This window comes from Trichosurus vulpecula, chromosome 4 (genome assembly GCF_011100635.1).
Source record: "Trichosurus vulpecula isolate mTriVul1 chromosome 4, mTriVul1.pri, whole genome shotgun sequence".
Lineage (NCBI taxonomy): Eukaryota > Metazoa > Chordata > Mammalia > Diprotodontia > Phalangeridae > Trichosurus > Trichosurus vulpecula.
Window position 1 is genome coordinate 96,301,539 of NC_050576.1, and position 27,752 is coordinate 96,329,290.

At 36.9% G+C, this 27,752-nt stretch overlaps 1 protein-coding gene across 1 annotated transcript in view; it reads left to right on the forward strand.

Moving 5' to 3' along the window:
- The window catches only part of LOC118846198 (complement factor H-related protein 4-like), a 113,398-nt gene that overhangs the window by 27,118 nt on the left and 58,528 nt on the right, over positions 1-27,752 (forward strand). The window contains exons 5-6 of the mRNA XM_036754492.1: positions 1,338-1,514; positions 3,917-4,135. Of these exons, the coding sequence (XP_036610387.1) occupies positions 1,338-1,514; positions 3,917-4,135 (396 nt within the window). The remainder of the gene's footprint in view (positions 1-1,337; positions 1,515-3,916; positions 4,136-27,752) is intronic.

Sequence of the window (27,752 nt, forward strand, 5' to 3'; positions counted from 1 at the left end):
AAGCCTCTTTTGATACCCTCTAGCTGTTAGGGAATTTTCCTCCCATTCACCTTGTATTTTTGTACATACTTGTATATATACATATATTGACTCAATCAAAAATAAACTTCTTGAGAGAGGGATTGTTTCTTTTCAATCTTTATGTTCCCAACTCCTAGCACAGAATCTGTCTCATAGTAGGTGTCTAATAAACATGCTATGAATAAAGGCTTAATTCAGATCAAACTCATTAGAGTCATTCCAGAGCTTCTAATCTTGGAATATCTCAGCTTGTGACACATATTTTTAAGAAATAAACAACAAGCATTGATCAATAATGTACTCCATTGCTTGGAGTTCTAAGGAATAAATTTAAGCTCAGATTTTATGGTATAACTTTAATTTCTTAGCTTGATATTTGAATTTTATTTTAGATTCTGCCTTTTTGTGGTTCATGAGTAAAAATTCCAAATATTAATAGATAGATTTTTTATGTCAATACAAAACTAGAAGAACTCCTAACAACCATCTAGTCCATTCCTCCCACTTTTATTCAAATAGATGAGCCACCTGGGGTCCACGGATCGTAACTGATTTTATTTAAGATATCAATATTAGTAGGTAGCAAATTGGGATTTGAACTATATCCTCAATTTGCAAATCTTATTTTTTTCTACTTTGCCAATGAATACAATTCTTCCTGATAACCGAGTTATTGCCTGGCAGTAACTTAGGAACTCAATTACTTTAATTCTCAAAGACATGAACTAATTGATTACATTAATTTGGTACACTAATTCTTAGCTTCATCAAATGGCATCTTAGTGTCCTGAAAGAGGAACTTAATTACAACAAAGCTCTAAACATTTTACTTGGGCTCGACAACCAAAATAGTAGTGCATACTTGTATCTATAGAAATGGTAAACAATATTTGAGGTTTATGTTCTTTGTGATTTATGTGCCAAGCCCACAGGATATCATATAATGTAAGTAATAGACATGAACCCTTTGATTTTAGATTTCTCTTAGAGAAATTGGCAGTCCATATGAACCATTTTCAAAATTTTATATTTAATTCAGGCATGGTCTTATGAAATAGATCTTAAGTCATTCAGAAAACTTTGTCCTCAGGGAAACATGCACTTGGATACTGTCCTGATATGGATTCCTACAAATCCAGGTTTCCATGAAAAATGGCAGAATACTTATTTATTGCTTAATATATAGCACTTTATTTCATTTTTGTTTTAAAAACTCAGAAATGAAGCCATGACCTTCTATTAAGCCTGATTTGCTGAGTTGAAATATACATGAGGTTACATAACAGATATAATTCCAACTTTGTTTTTGGGTTTAGAAATTTGTGATATTCCGCAATTTGAAAATGCCAGATACAAAGGAAATAAGGCATTTCTGAGGCCTAATGAAAGATTAGAATATGAATGCATGGATGGATATGAAATTACAAGTGGGGAAACTACAGGTGTCAAAGTTTGTGGTGTTGATGAGTGGCCCACAATAATTGAATGCTATGGTAAGCTACTTTTCTTGAAATAAAAAAAAAGTTTTATGAGTATTCATGGATGGGTAGAATCTAACTGTTAATTGTTTTCAATGAACAAAAAAGCATTTATTCAGCACTTACTATATGCCAAGCAATTTACTAAGGGCTGAAGGGATAAAAGTGAAGCAACATAAGTCCTGACTCTAAGTCATGTCATATTCTAAAAAGGGAGACAACAGCTAGAAAGGCCTAGTGGTCTTATAGTTGAGTCAAGGCCAATGTTAATGCATCTTCTTTTTGTCATCTCCATTGATAAAATCATATATTTCAGTTATTGAATTGTCTAACAACATTAATATTTCGGTAGTAAGGACTTTGTTTTCCAAGTCATTAGCCATTGTTCCAGAGGTAATAGAAGCTAAAGCACCCACAGAGAAAGTTGCCAGGTCAAATTTCTACTAGAGTTCTCCCTCTGGACAGTCACAGTAATTCCAGGATTAATGCTAATAATACAAGCTATTTCCTGCAAAATTATGTTAGATAGGAATGAATAGACTTTAGTAATCAACATAAAGATCCAACAAATAAGTATGCTTTGGGGAGCACTGAAGGCATTCAGATGAATCAATGGATAATATTTGAACATTAAAAAACATTTTCCAAATGTTTCCTCGTCACTCCCTAAAATAAACTCAGATATTAATGCCCATTATCAAGATGTCCTGTTTGTTCTAAATGTTTTATGTGGATACTAATACCACCGGGACCTTCTCTAGACTCCTTGTTGAAATTTATCCTGAAGTCTCTTTACCTACAAGCCATTGTAGGTTTGGCAGTCAGCAGATGCCAGCTCCTATTGGTTCCAGTTATGATTACTCCATCTTAACTAATTAAGCCATAATTATTTTTTCTTTATGCCATTAAGTTATTGAATTTTACCTTAGAAATTGCTGGGTATTCATATTTTGTGACTCAAGTATTACTCTTTCATCACAAATCAACTATGCTCTAAATGCAAGACTTAAGAGGTGTGTTTTGCTCATTAATATGGTTTACCATGTTTTGCGAGTGGCACAAGGTATTTTTCCACAGGAAAACATGTCCAATTTTATAAGTCAGCTATTTAGATCATGTCTGAATACAATTAAAAATATGAGATGTTATAAAACAAATAACTTTCTAGAATGCTATCTTTGAGTATTATACAATATGTTTGTGGTTTATATCAGAGTATATATGTATGTGTGTATTACATGCACATATATACATATACATACTGTGTTTGTGTATGGAATATTGTGTTTGTTTGCAATAACTGTACAGGACTATATACTGTACAGTGGTGTGTTCTGGTTTTAGATTCTTTTTCTGAAGATGTCCCTGGACAGAGCTTTGGAGGATATTAATGTTTAATAAAAAGATAGTTGGAAATGTAGCAGAAGACTAAGAAGGAATGATCAGATAGATATGAGAACAAAGAACAAGACAGCATTGTCATGTAGGCCAAGGGATGAGAGGATAGTGGAAGAGTAGGCATTCTACAATATCCAAACATCTCCATATCATAGTTGAGGAACAACTCAGGGATCCAGCCTAACCTTCACATATCTTGATGTCTTTAGGCATTATAATTTCCTAGCCAACTTTGGATAAGCACTATCCCTTAAAGAAAGCCTTTAAATTCTTATTCACGGGCAGCTAGGGGGTGCAGCAAGTAGAGCACAGGAGGAACTGAGTTCAAATTTGGGCTCAGATACTTGACACATGTACTAGCTGTGTGACTTTGGGCAAGTCACTTAACCCCAATTGCCCTGCCTCACCCCTTCAAAAAAATAAATTCTTATTCATTCATTCATTCATAAAGGAAAGGTCTGGCAAAGAGCAGATATGACATTTTGATATTTTATGCAGAACTACCTGTGTTTCTGGGGTGGTGAAAGTGGAGTTGAACAATTGAGAAATTAAAAACTCTTGGAGTTCTATAGAGTGTGTTTAATACTGGGGTGAATTGATGAAAAATTTGTAGGATCTCTTTAGGGAAGCATTTAAAAATAGGCAAGTTACTAACCATTTCATACAATTTAGATGCTATCATCCTCAGAGCATCTAGTGGAATTTAAGTACTCAAAGGCAAAGAAGGTTACATTTGTCACTGCATCCTAATTGCATAGTATAGTGTCTTGTATGTAGTAGGCATTTCAAAATATTTGTTGAATTGAATTGAGATAACTTTCAAAAATGCCTTCTAACTTTATGATTCTAAACCAGTGCACATTATGAGGTTACAAATGAAAGAAATGCAGTTATAATATATTATTCTTATTATTGTATAAATATTGTTGTGTGTATTCACAGTAGGAAATTAAAATCAATAAAATGGTTAAAAATATTAATAAGGAAAATAATTTCTTTTTACTTCACTCTCTCCCAAGTGAGACCTTGTGAATACCCAGAAATTGAAAATGGATACATTCATAAGCCGTTTTGGCAGACTGAGAAATACTATCGAAGTTTGTTTCCACAATCTATTGGAAAAATAATGTACTACCGTTGTAATGAAAATTATGTACCTGCTCAAGGATCTCCCTCAGACTATTGGACAACATTTTCATGTACTGAAGAAGGATGGTCTCCAGTGCCAGAATGCCTTCGTGAGTATGCTTCTTTCGAATATTTGTAATGGGCCCAAGTGATAGGAAGTCCCAGATTATTTTTGGAAAGGATATAACATTTCATTTCAGTGAGGTCTTTATGATATCACCATTGAACATTACAAAAGGTTAAGATTCCCTCCTGATACATGTTGGACATGACCTATCAGAAGAAAGTTCATTTTGCAAAAGGCAATGCACTTTATAAATTCTCAAGTCTCTTCACAGTAGGGTCCAGCCTTTATGAATCACTACCATAGGATACAATTTGCTGTGTTCGGTATCATTGAACTCTGGTGTCACTTTCTGCTTCCCTAATTATGCTATTTCTTCTTGGATAGTACCTCCTGTTCTCTGATAATGCTAATAATTTTGTGAAATCACACCTGGCTTCTTTAGTAACACTGTCTATTCTAAGGTACCATTACCTGTTCTCTGATAGTGGAGACTATTCCCCCAAAGTTCCCTTGATAGGATAATCTGGTCTCTTGTAGTATTGCTTATTGTCTGACAGTGCGACTGCTACACTGTCTTGTGGACTGCCCGTCACTTATAAAATGAATTTTAATTCAAATCTTTGATCTTTAATTTCCTAATTTTCCCCTGTTTACTTCACCCTTCACTTCCCAGAAATTGATCCATTATAACAACAATTTATTTCTACAAAGAAAAAAGAGAAAGAAGAAAAAACAGGAAAACAATGGATGCATTAAAATAATCTGAGTATATATAATATTTCATACACAAGGATCCCAAACTTCTACAAAGAATTAGGGAGAAGTGAATTTTCATTTGTTATTTTGGGTCAGGTTTGTTTTTATGATTTTCCAACAATCCTTTTTTTTCTTTTTTAATTGTTTAATAATATTTATTTTCCCCCAATTACATGTAAAAACAATTTTTATCATTTGTTTTTAAACAATTTTTTTTATTTTATTTTACCGGAACACAAATACAAAATAGAGAAAAGAAACAAAAACATATCATAAACTTAAATATTGAAACTTAAATATAAAGTAAGAAAGAAAAAAAGAATGTCATATTCATAGCAGAACATAGCGGAGGATTCAAAATATGTAACAATAAATGTGCATTTCAAGAAAGCCTGTATGATAAATAATAACGTTGTGTTGAGAATTGTCTATCTTTTCTTTGCTTCCTTATTTTTTGTTTTGATCTCTGCTGTGCACTTTTTAACTTCTTCTTTGTTTACCCTTCCCCCATACCCCCAGAAGGCTACAATATAATTCAGATATTTCTTGATATATACATACACATACAGATATATACATACACTTATACATATATAATACTTATATAGACATATACTTTTCCAAACAAAATCTAGTCCTGATCTTTGTTTTTTATGTTTGTGCATAGCTTTTGTTTTCTATTCTTCCTGCCTCCTCTACTTTACTTCTACCTGCTACATCACCTTCTTATTACTTGCCTACCCCATTCTTCCACCAACCACCCTGCCCTCCTATTACTTGCTTTTCCCCCTCCAAGGATCCTATCCTCCCATTCCCATTAATCTAAACATGATTTGCCTATTCCCTCATTCTCCCCTCTAAAATCCCTCCCTTGTTCTCTTCCCCCTCACTAAACCCGTACCATTTTATTTCTTCTAAATTCAGAAGATACGGAGGATTTAGATGGAGGAGGAGGGCTGGTATTTCTGGTAACCTACTTTCATTGGGAACAGGTTTAAGAGGGAACAGTACATATATATTTAGAAGAGTATAAAAGTCTTCTAAATCATTTGTTTTTTCAAAAGTTTTTAGTTCCAAATTCTATCCTCCTTCTTTCCCCTCATCCCTTCCTGTGATGTTAAGCTATCTGATATAGTTTATACATTATCAGCCATGTTAAATATTTCCATAATAGTCATTTTCTAGGAGAAAAAACAAACAAAAAAGAGAAAGAAGGAGGGAAGAAAAGAAGGAAGAAAGGAATGAAGGAAAGAAGGAAGTGAGAAGGTGGGAGGCAAGGGGGAAGGAAGGGAGGAAATAAAGAGGGAGGGATGAGAGGGAGGAATGGAGGAAGGAAGGAGTCAGAAGGAAAGAAGGAGAAAATGAAGCAAGGACAAAAGAAAGGAAGAAAGAAAAAGAACAAAGGAAGAGAAAAATAGTATGCTTTGCCATTCAGACAACATGGTATTCAGATGCCATCAGTTCTTTCTCTTGAGTTGGACAGCATTTTTGATCATGAGTCCTTTGGGATTGTCTTAGATCATAGTATTGCTAAGAATAATTAAGTCATCCACAGTTGTTTATTGTACAACATTGCTGTTACTCTGTACAATATTTTGTTTTGTTTTCTGGTTCTTCTCACTTCGCTCTTTCTCTGTTCATGTAAGTCCAGATCTTTCTGAAATTATCCTGATTGTCATTTATTATAACAAAGAAATATTCCATTATAATCATGTGGCAAAATTTGTTCAGCCTTTCCCCAAATGATGAGCATTCCTTCAACTTTCAATTCTTAGCCACTACAAAAAGAGCTGCTATAAAGATACAGGTACAGATAGTTTCTTCCCCCCCACCCCTATTAAAAAGCCCTTTGGGTATTGCTGGATCAGGGGCCACTTCAAGTCATCCTGATCAATGTCTTGCCACTGGATCCAGATGATTCTGGAGAAGGTGAGGCTGGTAATTCACTTAGATCTAATTCACTTGCAAGTCATGGCATCGCATTCCTGATGCCATAGTCATCTTTGAGAACAAAAGACAAAAACAACATTGCTGGATCACAGAGTACCCACTTTTGTAGTTCTTTGGGCATAGTTCCAAATTGCTCCAGAATGGTTGGATCAGTTCACAACTCTACCAACAGTGCATTAGTGTCCCAGTTTTACAGCATCTTCTCTAACATTTATCATTTTCCATTTCTGTCATGTTAAGCAATCTGATAGATGTGAGGTCCATCTCACATTTGTTTTAATTTGAATTTCTGTAATCATTAGTGATTTAAAGTATTTTTCATAGCACTATAGACAGCTTTGATTTCCTTGATTGAAAGCTGCCAGTTTAATATCCTTCAACTATTTGTTAATTGGAGAATGACTTTTGTTCCTATAATTTTGACCTAGTTCTCTTTATATTTAAGAAATGAGGCTTTGATAAATGATATTTGTAAAAAAAATTCCCTCCCTCCAGTATTCTGCTTTCCTTCTAATTTTGGTTGCTTTGCTTTTATTTGTGCAAAACAATTTTAATATTTTATAATCAACATTATCCATTTTATATTTTGTAATGTTCTCTGTATCTTGTTTGATCCTAAATATTTCCTTCCAAAGATCTGACAGGAAAAATAGTCTATGCTCCCCTAATTTGCTTATGGTATCACCCTTATGTCTAAATCGTGTAGTCATTTTGACCTTATCTTGGTATATGGTGTGAGATGTTTATCTATGCCTAGTTTCTGCCATAAAGTTGTCCTGTTTTCTCAGATGTTTTTGTCAAATAGCCAGTTTTTAACCCAGAAGCTGGGGTCTTTGGGTTCATCAAGCACTAAATCACTTCATTTACAACTTTGTCTTATATACCTAATCTATTTGACTGATCCACCACTCTATTTCCTAGCCAGTATCAAGTAGTTTTTATGATTACTACTTTATAATAAAGTTTGAGATCTGGTACTGCTTCCTTCACATTTTTTCCATTGATCCTTTGATACTTGACCTTTTGTTCTTCTAGATGAAGTTTTTTTTTTTTGCTTTTTTTTCTAGCTCTCTAAAAAAAGTTTCTTGGTAGTATGATTGCTACACCACTCAATAAGTACCTTGATTTAGGTAGAATTTTCATTTTGTTATTTTGTCTCACTCTATTCATGAGCAATTAATATTTCTCTGATTGTTTAGATCTGACTTTATTTGTGTGAAAAGAGTTTTGTGATTGTGTTCATATAATTTCTGGGTTTGTCTTGCAGGTAGATTTTCAAGTTTTTTTTTTGTAATTCTCTACAGTCATTTAAATTGGAATTTCCCCTTATATTTCTTGCTGATGGACTTTGTTGATAATATACAGAAATGCTGATGATTTATGTGTATATATTTTATATCCTGAAAATTTGTTGAAATTCTTAATTGTTTATTTTTTAGTTCATTCTCTAGGATTTTCTAAGTATACCCTCATATCATCTGCAAAGAATGATAGTTTTTTCCCCTCATTGCCTGTTCTAATTCATTTAATTTCTTCTTCTCTTACTCCTATTGCTAACATTTTGAGTACAATTTTGAATAATAACTGTAATAATTGGCATCTTCATTTTATTTATTATCCTATTGGAAAGGATTGTAGTTATCCTCATTAAAGATAATGCTTGCTGATTGTTTTATAGATATTACTTATCACTTTTTGGGGTGTGGGGTATGTTAAGGGAGGACTGGTACCTCTGGTCTGATGGCTGCTGAGCCCTTTTTAGGGATGCTTTCCATCTTTGGTGTCCACCTGTTCCACCCAACTCTCACCTGTAGCTCAAAGAAGCTGTGGCATGTGCAGAGGCCACACTCCGGTAAATCATTTTGGAAGATGGGATGAACCCAGTTGAGGTTAACCAATAGGTCTCAAATCCCTTGGTGAGTTAGGGAAATGTCTACCTCAAGTTTGCAAAGACTTCCCCTGGTGGAATGGGTGGATGAGAAAAATTTGCTCCAATGGCCATGAAGGCAGTTGAAGCAGGCATTGTGGTGTGCTTAGAGCTTGGTTAGACATCAAAGACACCAAGATTATCCACTGCATCTTGAGTCATAACCAGTTGTCTTCATTCTGTCCTTCCACTGGACTGTGATGACTCTGGAGGAGAGAGTGAGGTTGAGGACTTTATGCAGCTCTGCCTCACTTAAATGCAATTTATGCACAAATTAAAAGACATCACCATACCATTTTACCATTATACTTATCTCAAAGCTCTGTGGCAACAGGAAAGTGACAAAACATCACGTGTGGATACACTGAGAGTTGTAGTTACAATCCTGTATACCGGCAGCCCAGACCATAAGGTCATTTCTCACTGGTAGCAGCAATGGGATTCAGCAGCCCTCTTGGTGTCTGAGCAGCCTTTTAAGGATCACACTGCTCACCTCCTGGTGTGAGGAAGGAGCTGGAAAAGGTGCCCTCAAAACTGTCTGCTTATCTAACACTTGCCTGATTACTGTGGCAGGCAGGAAATCCCACTCTGCTGCCAAAACACAGAGAAACATGCAAAAATGTCTGCAATGATGGTTCCACTCACCACTGGCACATGGAATGTGCACACACTTATGGACAACACAAAATCCAGTAGACCTGAAAGATGAACAGCTCTTCTTGTAAGAGAACTCAGTAGCGATTACATCCAAATAGTAGCCCTGAGTGAAACAAAGGTGGCAAATGAAGTCCAGCTTACTGAAGTTGGAGCTGTATACATGTTCTTTTGGAGTGGTCACAGTAAAGGGGAGTACTGTGAAGCTGGGGTAGGTTTTTCAATCAAATGTAACCTAGTCAACAAGCCTGTATACCTGCCAAAAGGAGTGAATAACAGGCTCATGACAATGTGATTGCCATTTGCAGGAAAATATCATGCCACCATCATCAGTGCCTATGTTCCCACCATGATGAACCCTGATGAGATCAAAGAAAAATTTTATGAAGACCTGAAGACCCTTATCATCAATGTACCAAAAGAGAACAAGTTTATAATTCTTGGTGCCTTTAGTGCTAGAGTAGTCTCAGACTACCCGACTTTGCTGGGAGTCCTAGGGAGGAATGGAATTGGAAACAGCAACAGCAATGGTCACTTACTATCGAAGACTTGTATATCTCATGACCTACCCATCACCAACACTGTCTTCCATTTACCTCAATGTAATAAAATTTCACAGATGCAATATCACAGCAAACATTGGCATTTAATTGACTATGTGATTGTAAGGAAAAGAGACAGGACAGGGTGTGAGAGTGACGAAGGCAATGTGTGGTGCAGAATGCTGGACTGATCATAGACTTATCCTTTCCAAGCTTAATATTCACTCCAGCAAAAGTGGCAGCCCGAAGGCAAAATGACTACCAGAAGAATTAATGTCAACAAGTTAGAGCTCCTCTCTGAGTGGGAACAGTTTGTTTTGGAACTTGGAGGGAATTGTGAGCCAACACACAGTTGGCAAAAGTGGAGCAGAAAAGGAGTGGGTGGCTTTCAGACATGTGGTATATAGCACTGCCTTTGCTCATCTGGGTCAGAACACTCACAAACACCAAGACTGGTTTGACGGAAATGATGGGGAAATTCAGAAGTTGCTAAATGAAAAACGGGAACTCTACAGGGTTTGCCAGCAAGATAGTTCATCCATTTCTAAGAATGTAGCATTTAATTCCATCAAAAATAATGTACAAGTAAAGCTTAGAGAGATGCAATATTCTTGGCTAAGTAAGAAGGCAGATGAAATTAATTTTATGCTGATAGTAATAATCCAAAGTGCTTTTACGATACCCTGAAGGCAATTAATGGGACAAAGACCTATTGTGCATCTCAACTATGCAGTGCTGATGGATCCACATTGATTAATGATAAGGACATGATCCTAGAGAGATGGGCTGAACACTTCCATAGTGTTCTCAACAGACCATCATCAATCAAAGCTGAAGCCATTGACCATATCCCTCATATTGAAGTCAATCCCTCCCTAGCTGAAGTTCTAACTAAAAAAGATGTTTTGAATGCTATTAGGCTCCTTACATGTGGCAAAGCTCTTTGCACTGATTCTATCCTAACTGAGATTTACAAGGTAGGTGGTCCACTGCTCATACAAAAGCTGATTGAAATTTTCCAGGTAACATGGCAAGAGGTTATCCCCCAGGAGTTCAAGGATGCCTCCATTGTCCATCTCTATAAAGGTAAAAGAAATAGATTGACCTGTAACAATCACAGTGGGGTATCTCTGTTCATCATTGCTGGCGAGATTCTTGCCAGAGTCCTCCTTAATAGGCTGATCTTTCACCTGGAAATGGTCATCTACCTGAGAGCCAGTGTGGCTTCAGAAAGGGCTGAGTAATAGTCAATACGGTGTTTGCTGCCTGACAGTTCCAGGAGAAATGTCAGGAGTAGAACAAAGGTTTGCATAGGTTTGTGGAGTTGACCAAGGCCTTTGATACTGTTAGTCATGAGGGCATATGGAAAATCATGTCAAAATTTGGTTGCCTGGACAAGTTCATCTGTATCATAAGTCAATTTCATGACAGCATGCTTGCCCGGATTCTCAATAATGGAGAATGCTCTTGTGCCTTCCCAGTCAGTGGTGGAGTGAAACTAGGCTGTGTGCTTGCTCCCATGCTTTTTAGCATGATGTTTTCAGCCATGTTGCCAAATGCTTTCAATGAGGATGAACATGGCATCAAGGTGGGCTACCGCACTGATGGTAAATTTTTCTACTTGAAAAGGCTATAAAACAAGATCAAAGTGGAGGGTGTGTTAGTGCATGATTTTCTGTTTGCAGATAATTGTTCACTCAATGCAGCCTCTGAAGTTGAGATGCAATGAAGTAAGGATCAATTCTCTGCTGCTTGTGCTAATTTTGGCCTAACAATTAACACCAAGAAAATACAGGTGCTCCATTAGCCACCACCACACCATCCATATGTGGAACCATCAGTTAAAGCAAATGGAGAAGTTTTGAATGCTGTAGATAAGTTCACTTGCCTTTGGTAGTGTACTTTCCAGGGATGTACACATTGATAATGAGATTGACACATGCACTGCCAGAGCTAGCTCAGTGTTTGGGAAGGAAAGTATGGGAGAGAAGAGGTATTAGATTGATCACCAAACTGAAGGTCTACAGAATTGTGGTGCTGAACTCATCATTGTATGCCTGTGAAACATGGACAGTCTACCAGTGCCATGCCAGGAAACAGAGTCACTTCCATTTGAATTGTCTTAGGAAGATTCTGAAGATCACCTGGCGAGATAAGGTACCAGACAATGAGGTCCTTCCTCAAACTAAACTGCCAAACATTCAAACTCTGCTTCAGAGAGCCCAATTTCAATGGGCTGACCACGTTGTTTGAATGTAAAACATATGCTTGCCAAAAAGACTATTCTAAGGAGAACTCACACAGGACAAGTGTTCACATGGTGGTCAGAAGAAGTGACACAAGGACACTCTCAAGTTCTCTCTCAAGAACTATGGAATTGATTGTGTGACATGGGAGACACTGGCACAGGACCATTCAGCATGGCATTCCAACATCAGAGAAGGTGCTGTGCTCTATGAGCAAAGCAGAATTGAAATAGCTCAAAGGAAACACAGGATGCGCAAGTTTGGAGTATCCACCCCAAATGTTCACATGTTTTATTATTTTTGATATCTCAGAATGTCATATTGTTGTTTCTATGCTATGATTTGTTCTTTAACCAACCCACTATTTGAGATAGTTATTTAATCTTCAATTAATTTTTAATCTATGTTTCCTTTCTTAAATATAATTTTTACTGCATTAGTATCTGACAAAGATACATTCAATATTTCACATTTAAACTATAAAATGTTTACATCCTAATATATGGTCAAATATTTGTCAAGGTACCATAAACCCTTGAAAAACAGTATATTTCTTTCTATTTCCATTCAATTCTCTCTGGGTAGCTACATTATCTATCTTGTCTAAAAGTATATTCACTTCCTTGACTTCTTTCTTACTTATTTTTATTAGATTTTATTTATTTATTTATTCTAAAGGGGAAGATTAAAGTTCCCTACTATTGTGTAACTGCTATCTATCTCTACCTGTAATCCATTTAACTTTTAAATATTGAGATATTATAGTAACTGGAGATTATCGATTCAGTGTTAATATTGCTTCATTGTCTATGATACCTTTAATCAAAATGTAGTTACACTGTTTATTTCATTTAATTAAATTTCTTTTATCCTTAACTTTGTCTAAGATCATGATTGCTACCCCTACCTTTTTTGTATCAGCTAAAACAAAATAAATTCTACTTCAACTCTCCATTTTAATGCCATGTGTATCTTAAATGTGTTTCTTATACAGAATATAGTGATTCTGATTTTTAATGCATTCTGCTATCCATTTCTGCTTGATTAGTGAGTTCATCCCACTCACATTCAAAATTGTATTTTATAATTGTCACTTTCCCTCCATCTTATTTTTACTCACTATTGTCCTTCTCAGATTCTCTTTTTACCCTATCATTATTACCTTATGCTTTCCCCTTTCCTCTCTATTCTTTATTCTGCCCATCCCTCTCAGAGTCCCTCCCTTATCCTCTCCCCCCAACCCTCCTAAATCTTAACCTAAAAGTCTCTCCCTTATCTTCTCCCTCCACCCTTAATTGACACACCCTTCTAAATCTTAATCTTAATCTACACACCCTTCTACAAGTCCCTCCCTCATCCTGTCCCCAAACATTTTATTCTTCACAAGTTTAGAACACTTTTGTACACTATTAGATATGTATATTCTCTCTTTAACCCAGATCCCATAAGAGTAATGTTCTAACGCTACCAGTCCTCCACCCTCACTTGATTCTTCTATATCAGTCTTACTCTCACACTCCATTTTTATGAGATAGTATTTTCTTTTTTGCCCTTTCTTACCCAATATTGTTTTAGAATCACCACATCATACACAACTCAATCCCAACTTTTCTTTCAAAATAGTCTAGTAATGATGACAATCATACCAATACTGATAACATTTTCACATATAAGAAGTAAACAGTTTGACCTTAATGAGTCCCTTATAATCAGTCTTTAATGTTTTCCTTACATTTCTTCTTTTGCTGTGTCTGAGATCAGGATAGCTACACCTGCTTTTTTTTTTTTAACTTCAGCTGAAGCATAATATATTCTGCTCCAGCCTTTTACCTTTACTCTGTGTGTATCTCTCTATTTCAAATGTGTTCCTTGTAAATAATATATTGTAGGATTATGGGTGTTAATCCACTCTGCTATCTTCTTCCATTTTGTGGGTGAGTTCATCTCGTTCACATTCACAGTTATGATTACTGTGTCTTTCTCTCCATCCTATTGCCACCCTGTTGATGCTTTTCTGTCTCCTTTTTCCCTTTCTTTCCTCCCAAGTGTTTTTGCTTCTGACCACCACCTCTCTCAATCTGATGCCTTTCTATCAGCCCCTTCCCTTTTCTTTCCCCTTTCCCCTATGAATTCTGTCCTTTCTTATTCTATCCATTCTATCCACCTCCTCCCTTTTCTTTTCCCTTTCTCCTCCTACTTTCCTGCAGGGCATGAGAGATTTCTATAATCACCTGAATGTCTATGTTGTTCCATCTTTGAGCCAAACCCAATGAGGGTAAGGTTCAAACAATGCTCATCCACCTGCTTTATTTCTTTCTACTGTAATAGATCTCTGTGCCTCTTCATGTGATGTAATTTACCCTATTCTGCCTCTCTCTTTCCTCTTCTCCCACTACAAGCCTTTTTTTAACCTCTTAACTAATTAATTAATTTTTTTAATCATGACATCAAAATCAACGTATACCCACATGTTCTCTCTATGTATACCCCTTTTAACTGCCCTAATAAAGATCCAGTTCTCAAGACTTACAAGTAGCACTAGGTCTGTATCCCAAAAAGATCATAAAAAAGGGAAAAGGACCCAGATGTACGAAAATATTTATAGCAGCTCTTCTTCTGGTGGCAAAGAATTGCAAATTGAGGGGATGCCCATTAATTGGGAAATGTCTGAACAATTGTTGTATATGAAGGTAATGGGATACTATTGTTCCATGAGAAATGACGAGCAGTGAGACTTCAGAAAAACCTGAAAAGACTTACATGAACTGATGCTGAGTGAAATGAGCAGAACCAGGAGAACACTGTACACAGTAACCGCAACACTGGGTAATGACCAACTTTGATAGACTTAGGTCTTGTCGGCGAAGAAGTGATCTAAGAGAACTCGAGGGAACTCATGATAGAAAATGGTATCCACATCCAGAGAAAGAACTATGGAGTCTGAAAGCAGATCAAAACATACTATTTTCTCTTTTTTTGTTTTTTATTTCTCATAGTTTTTCACTTTTGTTCTGATTCTTCTTTCACAATATGACTAATGTGGAAATATGTTTAATATAATTGTACTTGTATAGCTTATATCAGATTGCATCCTTTCTTGGGGAGAGGGTAAGAGAGTGGGGTTTCAAAATCTTGTAAAAGTGAATACTGAAAACTAAAAATTAATAAATTAATTTAAAAATATTACAAGCATTATCTTTCCATGTAGGGATGTAAACAGTTTAACATTGTTAAATGTCATTTTTTCTTTCTTATTTACCTTTTGATGCTACTCTTGAGTCTTGTATTTGAAGATGGAATTTTCTGTTCAGCTCTGTTTTTTTCAGCAGGAATAATTGAAAGTCCCCTATCTCATTGAATGCCCATCTGTCTTTTCCCCTGAAATATTATCCTCAACTTTGCTGGCTAATTGATTCTTGATTGTAATCCAAGCTCCTTTGCCGTCTGGAATATCATATTCCAGGCCCCCTGGTCCTTTAATGTAGAAGCTGCTAAGTCCTGACTGTGATTCCACTATAGTTAAATTGTTTATTTGAGGTTTCTTGCAGTATTTTCTCCTTGAGCTGATAATTCTGGAATTTGGCAACAACATTCCTTGGAATTTTCAATTTGGGATCTCTTTCAGGAGGTGATAGGTGGATTCTTTCAATGACTAAGTTAAACTCTGGTTCTAGGACTTCAGAGAAGTTTTCCTCAATGATTTCTTGTGTGTGTGTGTGTGTGTGTGTGTGTGTGTGTGTGTGTGTGTGTGAGATTTTTTTTTAATTAATTCATTTTTAGTTTTGAACATTCATTTCCACAAGATTTTGAGTTCCAAATTTTCACCCCATTTCTCCCCTCCTCCCACCCCAAGATGGCATGCATTCTGATTACCCCTTCCCACAGTCTGCCTTCCCCTCTGTAACCCATCTCTTCTCTCTTATCCCCTTCCCCCCTACTTTCTTGTAAGGTAAGATAGATTTCTATACCCCATTGCTTGTATATCTTATTTCCCACTTGCATTAAAAACAATTTTTAACATTCGTTTTTAAAAATTTGAGTTCCAATTCTCTCCCTTCTTCTCTCCCCACCCACCCTCATTTAGAAGGCAAGCAATTTGATATAGGTTATACGTATATAATTATGCAAAACACTTCCATAATAGTCACATTGTGAAAGACTATTTTTCCCTCCATCCTATCCCAGCCCCACTTATTCTATTCTCTCCTTTGACCCTGTTCCTTTTCAGAAGTGTTTGCTTCTGAGTGCCCCCCCAATCTGCCCTCCCTTCTATCATTCACCCCCCCCCCTATGCTCTTCCCCCTACTTTGCTGTAGGGTAAGATAGATTTCTGTACCCAATTGAATGTGTGTATTATCCTCTCCTTAAGTCAAATTTGATGAGAATAAGGTTCACTCATTCGCTCTCACTTCTCCCATCTTTCCCTCCAATGTCTATTTTATGTGAGATAATTTACCCCATTCCACCTGTTTCTTTCTCTTTCTCCCAGTACATTCGTCTCTCACCCCTAAATTTTATTTTTCAGATATCATCCCTTCATATTCAACTCTGCCCTCACTGTACATATATATGTATATTACAAATATTATTTTTCTGTGTAGGAATGTAGAAAGTTTCACTTTAATAAATTCCTTATAATTTCTCTTTCCTGTTTACCTTTTCATGCTTCTCTTAAGTCTTGTATTTGAAAGTCAAATTTTCTATTCAGCTCCTGTCTTTTCATCAAGAATGCTTGGAAATCCACTATTTCATTGAATATCCATAATTTTTTACTGAAGTATTATACTCAGTTTTGCTTGGTAGGTCATCCTTGGTTTTAATCCTAACTCTTTGGACCTCCAGAATATTGTATTCCAAGTCCTCTGGTCCCTTAATGTGGAAGCTGCTAAATCTTGTGTTATCCTGATTGGGTTTCCACAATACTTGATTTGTTTCTTTCTGGCTACTTGCTATATTTTGTCCTTGACCTGGGAACTCTGGAATTTGGCTACAATATTTCTAGGAATTTTCCTTTGGGGATCTCTTTCAGGAGGTGATTGGTGGATTCTTTCCATTTCTATTTTCCCCTCTGGTTCTAGAATATCACAATAGTTTTCCTTGATGATTTCTTGAAAGATGATGTCTAGGCTCTTTTTTTGATCATGACTTTCAAGTAGTCCAATAATTTTTAAATTATCTCTCCTGGATCTATTCTCCAGGTCAGTGGTTTTTCCAGTGGGATATTTTACATTATCTTCTATTTTTTCATTCCTTTGGTTTGGTTTCATAATTTTTGATTTCTCATAGTCATTAGCTTCCATTTGCTCCATTCTAATTTTTAAGGAATTATTTCCTTCAGTGAGATTTTGGACTTCCTTTTCCATTTGTCCAGTTCTGCTTTTTAAGGCATTCTTCTCCTCTTTGGCTTTTTGGACTCCTTTAGCTATTTGGGTTAGTCTATTTTTAAGGTGTTATTTTCTTCAGTATTTTGGGGGTCTCCTTTAGAAAGCTGTTGACTCATTTTTTCATTATTTTCTTGCATCACTCTCATTTCTCTTCCCAATTTTTCTTCTACTTCTCTTATTTGATTTTCAAAATCCTTTTTGAGCTCTTCCATGGCCTGAGACCAATTCATATTTTTTTGGATACTTTTGGTGTAGGATATTTGACTTAGTTTTCTCCTTCTCATTGTACGTTTGATCTTTGTCACCAAAGTAAGATTCTATAATCTCATTTTTTTACCCTGTTTGCTCATTTCTCCAGCCAAATACTTGACTTTTTAACCCTTTGTTAATGTAGGACTTTGCTTTTGGTGTGGAGTGTATACTTCAGGGGTTTCATGCAGCTGTTTTCAGAGATGCTTCTAGGGGCCTGTAAATTTTCAGTTCTTCCAAGTTGATATGATCAAAGAAGAGATGTTTACTCATTTCTTGGCCTGTGATTTGGTCTGTAAGCAACCACAAGTACTCTTTTTTGCCCTGGAACTGCAAGGAGGATTCTCCTTCACTGCTGCCACAAGCTCTGCCATAACAGCATGGCTCCTCACCCAAAGACCACCACCCAGGACCCAGATCTAAGCAGGGCAAAGCAAGGGAATCCTGCCTCGGTGCCAGCAAAGAGTTCCCTGCAATCCTCCTCTGATCAGCTGCTCAATCCCCCATCCATCTATGTGGCAAGAAGTTCCAGACACGGTCACTGCCACTGCTGCTGTTGCCACCACCACCACTGCTCCTGGGCTGAGGACAGACTGCGCTCCTCTCTCTCCCAGGTCCAGAGAGACCTTTCCCACTGACCTGCTAAGTTGTCTTTGGCATTTGTGGGTTGAGAAGTGTGGAAACCACCACAGCTGCAAGTGATTCCATCCACTGAGGCCTGCTCCAACCCATTGTGTTCTGGCATGGCCCATGCTAGACTGTGCTCGTCTCCCAGCGCAGTACAATAGACCTTTCCTGTCAACATTCCAGGTTGTCTTGGGCTGGAAATTTGTTTCACTCTGTCATTTTGTTGGTTCTGCAGATCTAGAATTTGTTTAGAGTAATTTTTTACAGATATTTGGAGGAATTTGGAGGAAAACTCAAAGAAGTCCCTGGTTTTATTCTGCCCTCTTGGCTCCACAACCTCCTTGATTATTTCTTGAAAGATGCTATACAGGTGCTTTTTTTGATCATGGCTTTCAGGTAGTCCAATAATTCTTAAAATTGCCTCTCTTGGATCTATTTTCCAAATGAGGTGTTTTACAATTTCTTCTATATTTTCATTCTTTTAATTTTGTTTGACTGATTCTTGATGTCTCATAGACTCTATGAGTCACAGAATCATTAACTTCCAGTTCCCCAATTTTAATTTTTAAGGAATTATTTTATTCAGTTAACTTTTGAATGTGTTTTACTGTTTGGCCAATTCTACTTTTTAAGGAGTTGTTTTCTTCAGTACATCTTTTTCCATTTCATCAATTGTATTTTTTTAAGGAATTGCTTTCTTCAGTCAATTTTTGGCCTTCCTTTTCCAAGCTGCAAACCTCTCTTTTCCCAATTTTTCTTCCAATTCTCTTCTTTGACTTTTAAAATCCTTCTTGAGCTCTTCCAAGAGGGATTTTTGGGCTCAAGACCAATTTGTATTCCCCTTTGAAGTTTTGTGTGTAGGCATATTGACAATGTTGTCCTCTTCTGAGTTTGTGTTCTGATCTTCTTTATCACCATTATCTTTCCAGGGTCAATGTTTCTTTTTGCTTCTTGCTCATATTTTTAGCATATTTTATATCTTTTAAAGTTGAGCTCTCCTGTTGAAGCCCAAGAGGCACTTTCCCAAGCTTCTTGTGCTGTGGTGAAGGGGCCTGGTCACTGGCTTTGTCTTCTGGAGACTCGGATGCTAGTGGCTGGTGGCTGAAGGGGATCTGGAAGCTCATCTAGTGGTGAGCTGGAGTCCTAATCATGGTGTCTGGTGTGCACTGAGTCTAGGTGGGCTTTGCTGCATATCCCTGAGGCTATACTGAGCATGTGGATGTCTGGCCCCTGGAGGATGCTTGTTTGCCCTAGGCTGCACTGAAGCCAATGGAGGTCCAGCTGCTAGAGAAGGCCTGCCTGCCTGGGGCTGCAAAAAGGTCCAACAGCTGGAAGATGCCTATATACCCTGGACTGTGCTAAAGCATGTGGAGGTTTGGTAGCTGGAGGATGCCTGCTCACTTGGGATGACACTGAAGGACATGGCAGTACTCTAGCTGTAGTCTGCTGCTGTCCCTGGTTGTGCTAATGCATATGAGGGGTCCTGGTGTTGGCATTTGCCTGCTGCACCACACTGGGGCTCAGGACCTCCCACCAGTTTTGTGAAGTGGGGCTTGCTGCTGGCTTGCTGGAACTCTTCTTGTCCTGGCCTGTGCTCTCCTTTTACACAAATAAGATGGACCTTTCTTTCTAGACCTTTCTTACCTATCCTCCAAGTCTCCTGGGAAAAAAGACTGTTCACCTCATCTTTATTCTGGCTCCACCCCTCCAGGATTTATTTTGAGGACCTATTTTATGATTGTTTGGAGGTGAATAGGGGAGAGCTACTGTGTTTAACTGCTGGCTGCACTATCTTGGCTCCTGGAAGTCTCCCTTATCTTTCCTCTGATCTTTTATGCTGAATTTTCTATTGAGTTCTGGTCTTTTTGTCACAAATACTTAAATTACAAGCAGAGAAAATAACAGAAATCAATAGACGGGGCTTCTAGCTCTCTGACCATTGCATACATGCATAATTACCAGAGAGAGAAGTACCAACGTCTGGTTTTTCAAAGCCAGGGAGGCCTTAATGGCTATCCAGAGGGGCAACCTCTCAGGGTCTTTCCCAAAATAGGTAAAACATCTCTTCAAGATGTTTCAGAAAGGTTACTTCCAACTAATACTCTATGATTTTAAGCCATTTGGCTGTTGATATGATTTTAGTGATTTGGCATTGCAGAGATAAGTCTTAAGAGGTGAAATTTTAAAAATGGATATGTATATAGTATTGAAATGCCTTCAAATGACCCACTGAAACACTTAGAAGATGTGAAGTCCTTAAAAGATAATTCTCCTTACATATATTCCCCTTTTCTTTACCACGTCCACATATATACCTGTACTGCAGTGCTAGCTACTCCAAATCTGAGCCTGGAGAAATGTATTTTCCAGGGCTAAATTAGGCATAGGGAACAGGTCATTTGGCTTCCTGAGCCACAATTTCCAATTAAGAGAGTTTTTTAATTCACCGAAGCAAATTTTCATTATCATAAAACTCCTACTTTCACCTGTGAAAAAGTAAAATACAAAACTTAGAAAACAATAATAACAATGCAGAGGTTTCTATATCACTTTAGGATTTGCAAATGTTTTTTTTTCTATTAGTGTCCTCTGAGGTACGTAGTACAAGTATTGTTATCCACATTTTATAAATATGAAAACCAAAGCTTTAGAAAGTTTTGGCTTACCTGGCTTCAGACAAGGCCAACAAATTTTAAAAGGGCTCATATCAACTATATTTGTCTTAAATATAAACCTGGTAAATGCTAATGTGATTTAGTTTTCCATTGTCTCTAATGGGCTATTCTGTACAATTTTCAGCAAAGTCCTAATGAGAACTTGCTCTTTACTGACTGACATTTTGATTGATCTCAGTCGATTTGTTGCTAGCCCAAATAGAAGTTGCTGATACAGGTAGGTCAGTTTCATTCAATCATCCAGAGGCTCAGAGCATAGATAGTTGAGTCTCAGATAAATCTCAACAATCCTTTACTTAGGATTTCATTTCTGCAAGCATGAATTAATTACATGCTACACACAAATCACTGTTAGTTGCCAAGTAAACAAAGGGAAAAATTAAGTGATCACTCCATCAAGCAATTTATTTTCTAGTAGAAAAAAATTAACATATACATAGGTGTAATAACAATGCTACTTGCCACTACTGTGGCTGTGTAAGGCCAATAACACCAGCACACAGGAGGGCTGCTAGCACAGGTTCTTTGATCTGCTTTTCTAAGGAAAGCAACTTTAAGGGGTTTACAATCTCACTTCATTTAAATATTCATACATTATTCACTTAGTTCAGGGGAAAAAGTCAGCACCCTTAACTTCTGAGAAAACACAAACAGAAATTACAAGCAGAAATTATATAAACAGAGCAAAATAACACAAATCAGCAGAAAGGCTTTTACCTGTCCATCCAAGACATTACATACATAGTTACCAGAAACAGAATCACCAACATCTGGATTTTTCAAAGGCCAGGGGCTCCATTTGATCAACATCTTTTCCGGTCAAGTCACAGGACACTCATTCAGTGAGTGAGCCCCAAGCAAAATGCTAGTGTCAGAGTATATATACACTTCTTCAGGGTCAGAGAGTGAAATAACCACTGGACTCAAACCCATGTGACCTAAGCCTTCCCCTAACTTAAGCAGGTCATCAAGGCTCAAGGTTCAATCAAAGACTCTCCACCAAAATAAAGGCAAGACTCAAAGGCACTTGATTGTCTTAGTGCTGAGAATTCCAAAACAAAACAAAATTCCATTCCAAAACAAAAGAAAACAAAAAGTCCCAATTTACTTGCCATTACAATAGGAAAGTTAACACAAGGTAATTTGAGGGGGGAGAAAACACTAATCACTTGGACAACAGGGATGCAGAGAAGATTGAACATGAGCTATTTCTTGAAGAAATACATGGTTTCTGAGAAGTAGAAAGCAGTCTCAGGCATCCTTCAAACTTTCACTAACCCTTCAATAACCTCAAATTGTCATCCTATACTTTTCCTCCCTTTCTCAGCCAAAATGCTAGGAAAAGCTCTTAATGGTTACCTTTTACACTTCTTTTTCTTTCATTCACCTTTTGCAATCCAGCTTCCAACCTGATCACTCAAATGAAATTGTTCTCTCCACAGTGGCCAGTGATCTTTTTAATTGGTGGTCTCTTCTTTGTCCCCATCCTTCTCCACCTATTTCATGTAATACTATTGAGTAACTCATCCTGTGTCCTCTTCTCTCTGGATTTTGCAATCATGGTTCTCATCATTTTTATCTAAGTACTTTATTAACTCATCTCAGTCTCCTTTACTGACTCATCAAGGATGTTCCCTGAGGCTCTATCCTGAGCACTCTTCTCATTTTAAACTCATTCTGTTTCATTCAAAAAACATTTATTAAGCACATACTTTGTGTCAGGCACTGTGCTAAGCCTGGTAAATGCATCATCTTCCACTGATCTAATTAGGACCTCTATGCAGGTGATTCATAAATATACAGCCCATTCTCCTTTTGAGTTGAGTTTACACTTTACTAATCACCTATTTGACATTTCAAACTAGATGCCCTAAAACTATCTCAAGCTCAACATATTTGGAGCTGAACTCATTTTGTATACCCCCACACAGACCCCAATCCTCTCATTTCCCAAACTTCCCTATTTCTATAGAAGAAGCTTCCATTCTTCCAGTCTCCTACGTCTGAAATCTTGACATGGCCCTCAACTCCTCACACTCCCTCATCCCACATAGCCAATCACTTCCCAAATCTTGCCTTTCAAGTTCCCACATTCCTTACATCTGACCCCTTCTCTCCATCTACAGAGTTATCACCCCAGTTCCTCCATCACTCCTCATCTGTACTACTGTGATTGCCTCCTACTTGGCTTCCCTGATTCAAGCCTCCCCTCACTCTAGTCCATCTTCCATATTTGTGATCAAGTGATTTTCCTTAAACCCAGACCTAACTCTATCTGTCACCTATTTATCAAACTCCACTGGGCTCTCTATTACCTCTAGGATAATATTAAAGTGAAATAGGTGCTATTATTATCTCTACTTTACAGATGAGGAAACTGAGGCACACAGCAGTTAAGTGACTCACCCAGCATCATAAATCTAAGAAATGTCTACTATTTTCAGCCAATCTACAGCCAAAGACTGTAAAAGTGGCACTCTAATTCAGGTTTTAATCTACCTATCACATTTAAGAGCATATCACAATTTAGTTCAGACCAGGGTTCTACAATTTCAGAAAGAACCATTACTTGTCAATTTACTCCTAGCTCTCTATAACAGACTGTATTGCTTTCAAATCAAACTACAACATTTTCATGTTCAATCTTGCAACATAAACAAATTTATACTTGCTAATACTCTCTCAACATGCTTAAACCATGTGAAGTCAGCACAAGGGCACTCAGACCAACTGTCCAGGGACAAGATTTGTCCCTAAGCCTTCTTATCTATCATCTGTATTTTCCCTGAAGCCATTATTTCTCTTACTTTGCTTCAATTTGGGTATTCCTTAAAAGATAGAGGTTTCAAAAACCAGAATGAGTTTTACTAATAACAGTTAAGTTCCACTATATAATTCACAGAAGTAACACAAAGCGTTTTCAAGTTGCTGTCTTAAATAAGCTCATCTTGTATGGGTAGGAGCAAGACAATTCTTAAGACTCAAACAAATAATCTATCATAAAATTGAGTAGGAATCTCGTATCAGTTATTGTAAAATTTCCAGTTTCAAGATACACATATACAAACACACCAATTCAAAAAATTACTTTTACATTGATCATTGATCAATATTTAACTTTAGCTTGTGTGATTCCCTAAATATCTAACTATATGTTCAATTATCTTTTGGTTTTTTCCTAGTAGACATAAAACTTTCCTCTTTTTCATGAACCAGGAAAGGGTTAAGTGCCAGTCCTATTCCAAAGTGCAAAGCTTGAATCTTTCACTACCACAGCCCACAAACTTGCCTCTCTATAATCAATGAAATGACCTTCTCTGTCTTGGCTTCATGGTTAAGCATTGCCTGAGAATTCATTACCAACTGCCTAGTCTCTCCACATCTGCTTAGTCTTATCCTTGGGAATCACATAGTTATTGCCCAGAATCTAACTTGAAATTTTTCCCCAGGAGGAGAACCTGCTAGAGTCATCTTCCTGCCATGATGAGCCAAAGGAATAGCATTTAGTGGAGACTGTTGGCAAAACCATGTGTAAGTTAGAGAATCACAGAGGTAATGGAGAGATAAGAGCTATAAGGAGGTATAGAGAGCAATTGGTATATCTTATAATTATTAGACCAATTATTTTGTATAATGTTTATAGTTTGTCTTTATTCAACATGAACTTGGCAGTTCTGTGCATGGGAAAAACTGTGGCCCCCGACATACAAGCTAAGTATCATTTTTAATAACAGGAATTATAACAGATAATATTGTCTTCCAGAAGTGAAATCATGTGACCTCCACCTCAAATACCTAATGCTCAGAATATGAGTACAATGGTGAACTATGAGGATGGTGAAAAAATAGGTGTTTTTTGTAAAGAAAATTACCTTCTTCAAGGACAAGAAGAGATAATATGTAAAAATGGACAGTGGGATTCATTGCCACGTTGTATTGGTTTGTATTTAATATCTAGCAAAATAATTTTCCTTCAAAGTGATATTGACTCTCCTATATGTGATCCCTAGAAATTAGGATGGCTCATATGACAATAAAAAATGGTAGTCTCCTCTAATTCTGCTGGAGCTAAATTATTGTGGGCAAATTTACTTCCTAGAAATTTGTTCAGGAAAGTGAGACAGAAGACAGCTCTGGTGCTTTATTTCCTATTATCTGAAAAATCCCTTGGTTCATACCTGGTCCCTCTACACTCCACAAAAAAGAAGAATGATTCAGTCATGTAGGTGAACAGTGGATAGAAAGAGGAATCACAGAGAATTGTAAGAAGAGGGTTATGGGATCACAGATCTAGAGCTGGAAGAAATTCTACAGGTCTTGTAGAATCCAACAACAACTTTTGTAGATTAGGAACCTGTGACTCCAAGAATATGAACAATTTGCCAAAAGTCACACAGGTAGTATATGGCAGAGCTGGTATTTGAACTCAGATTCTCTGACTTTAAGATCAAGGCTCTTTTCACTGTATCCCTGCATTGAGGAAATACACATTTTAAAATGCAATTATTTTTTAATTCAAAAGGATATTTTTATTTTCCCCGAACAGTTATATTTAATACTATGTTTTATAACCATGTTCTCTTCTCTATCTAGAAAAAAAGCCATGTTCCAAACCACCTGCTATACAATATGGAGCCGTTAAGCAAGTGAGAAGTTCAGAAGTAGCTGATGACAATTTAAATCCAATGCCTATGCACATAATACTATAGTAAACTACTCATGTGATGAAGGATTCAAGATGATAGGAAGGGAGGAGATAACATGTAATATGGGAAAATGGAGCCCATCACCTCAGTGCATTGGTAATGGCACTTCTTGGAGAGTATTTTTTAACAAGTTTATAGCTCTAGTCACTCAAAATGGAGTCAGTCAACAGGAATGTAATAAGTGCTTGTAGTATGCCAAGGTATTGTGCTGAAGAGATACAAATACAAAAAGAAGATAATCCCTGCTCTCAAAGAGCTGATATTTAACTATGGTATAATTGTTAATTAAAGAATGAAAAAATAGTCGAGGGTAGTAAAAAAAATGCATCCTGTAGCCATATGCATTATCTACTGCAAGGCTCCTGTAAAGAAAACACATTGCAAACTTAAAAAAAATAAAACTATGTAAATATGAGACATAACATCTACAATTTTCATCGCTGTCACCTCATTTTACAGATCAGTAAACTGAGGCCCAAAGTGACTGTATAGTGACTGACCACCAATTTAAAAGCAGAATGAGGTCTGGCACTAATCTTCTACTTCTCATTTGACTGCTTTTTGTACTATGCATTGCTAAGTTGTTACCTACAGATTGGACACCAAGGCTCTGTTCAGTATACCATGATGATTTTTCTGTGTCTATGTTTTTTTTTCCAATCAATTGTTAAGACCTATGAATATTAGTCTTTGTATTTTCATTGTCTTTCTCCCATGTCTGGAATGTTCTTCCTCTTCATCTCTGCCTCCTAGCTCCCCAGTTTCTTTTAAATTCCTCTTGCCTTCTACAGAAAGCCTTTCATGATCTGCCATAATTCTAGTACCTTTCTTCTATTAATTATTGCAAATTGATCTTATATTTCACTTTTTTGTGCATATGTGTTTCCATGTTGTCTCCCCATTAGACTGAGCTTGTAAGAGCAGGAATTCTCTTTTGCTTTTCCTTATATCCCCAGAAGTTAGGACAATGATTGACTTCTAGACTGAGTAAAATTTTCAATGCGAAAGAAACCCTTATAAAAACTCAGGAAGAGATTTCCTACATTCTATTTAATGATATTCTTTTATCGTCATGGGCCACTCAGCACATATTTCTGGGAGGTAACAAAGCTTAGTGGTGTAAGCACTATAACTAGAATCTAGAAGATCATGTATCAGAATCTATCTCTAATGTTTCTTATCTGTGTCATCCCAAGCAAGCCAATTTACCTCTCTGGTCTTCAGATCAGCTCATATGTAAAATGGAGTTAATAATCCTTGTATTATCCACTTCACAGAGTTAGTAGTTGGATCAAATGAGATTAAAAATGCAAATTCCCACTGTAGAAATGTCAGCTATTATTATTAGTCAGATAGAAATACCTGAAAATATACTTTGAAAATGTTATTGTATAACTATGCCTGTTTGTTATTTTGCTGTTGAATCTTCTAATAATGATAGCTAATATTTACATAGCACTTCAAGTGTACAAAACATTTTACAAGTGTTATCTCATTTTTTCCTTACATCAATCCTTGGTGGTAGGTGCCATTGTTATCATCCCTATTTTACAGATGAAGAAACTGAGGCAGAGGTTGTGACTTGCCCATAGTCAAATAACTACAAAGTGCCAGAAGCTGGATTTGCATTCAAAATCTAGGTTTCTATCCACTGTACTACCTGGCTGCCTATAAATCTGACTTCTAAGGTGTTATTTTCTTCAGTATTTTTTTGAGTCTCCTTTAGCAAGTCATTGACTTGTTTTTCATAGTTTTCTCACATCCCTCTCATTTCTCTTCCCAATTTTTCCTTTCCTTCTTTTACTTGCTTTTCCAAATCCTTTTTGAGCTCTTCCATAGCCTGAGACCAATTCATATTTTTCTTGGAGGATTTTGCTGTAGGCACTTTGACTTTGTTGACTTCTTCTGGCTGTATGTTTTGGCCTTCTTTGTCACCAAAAAAAG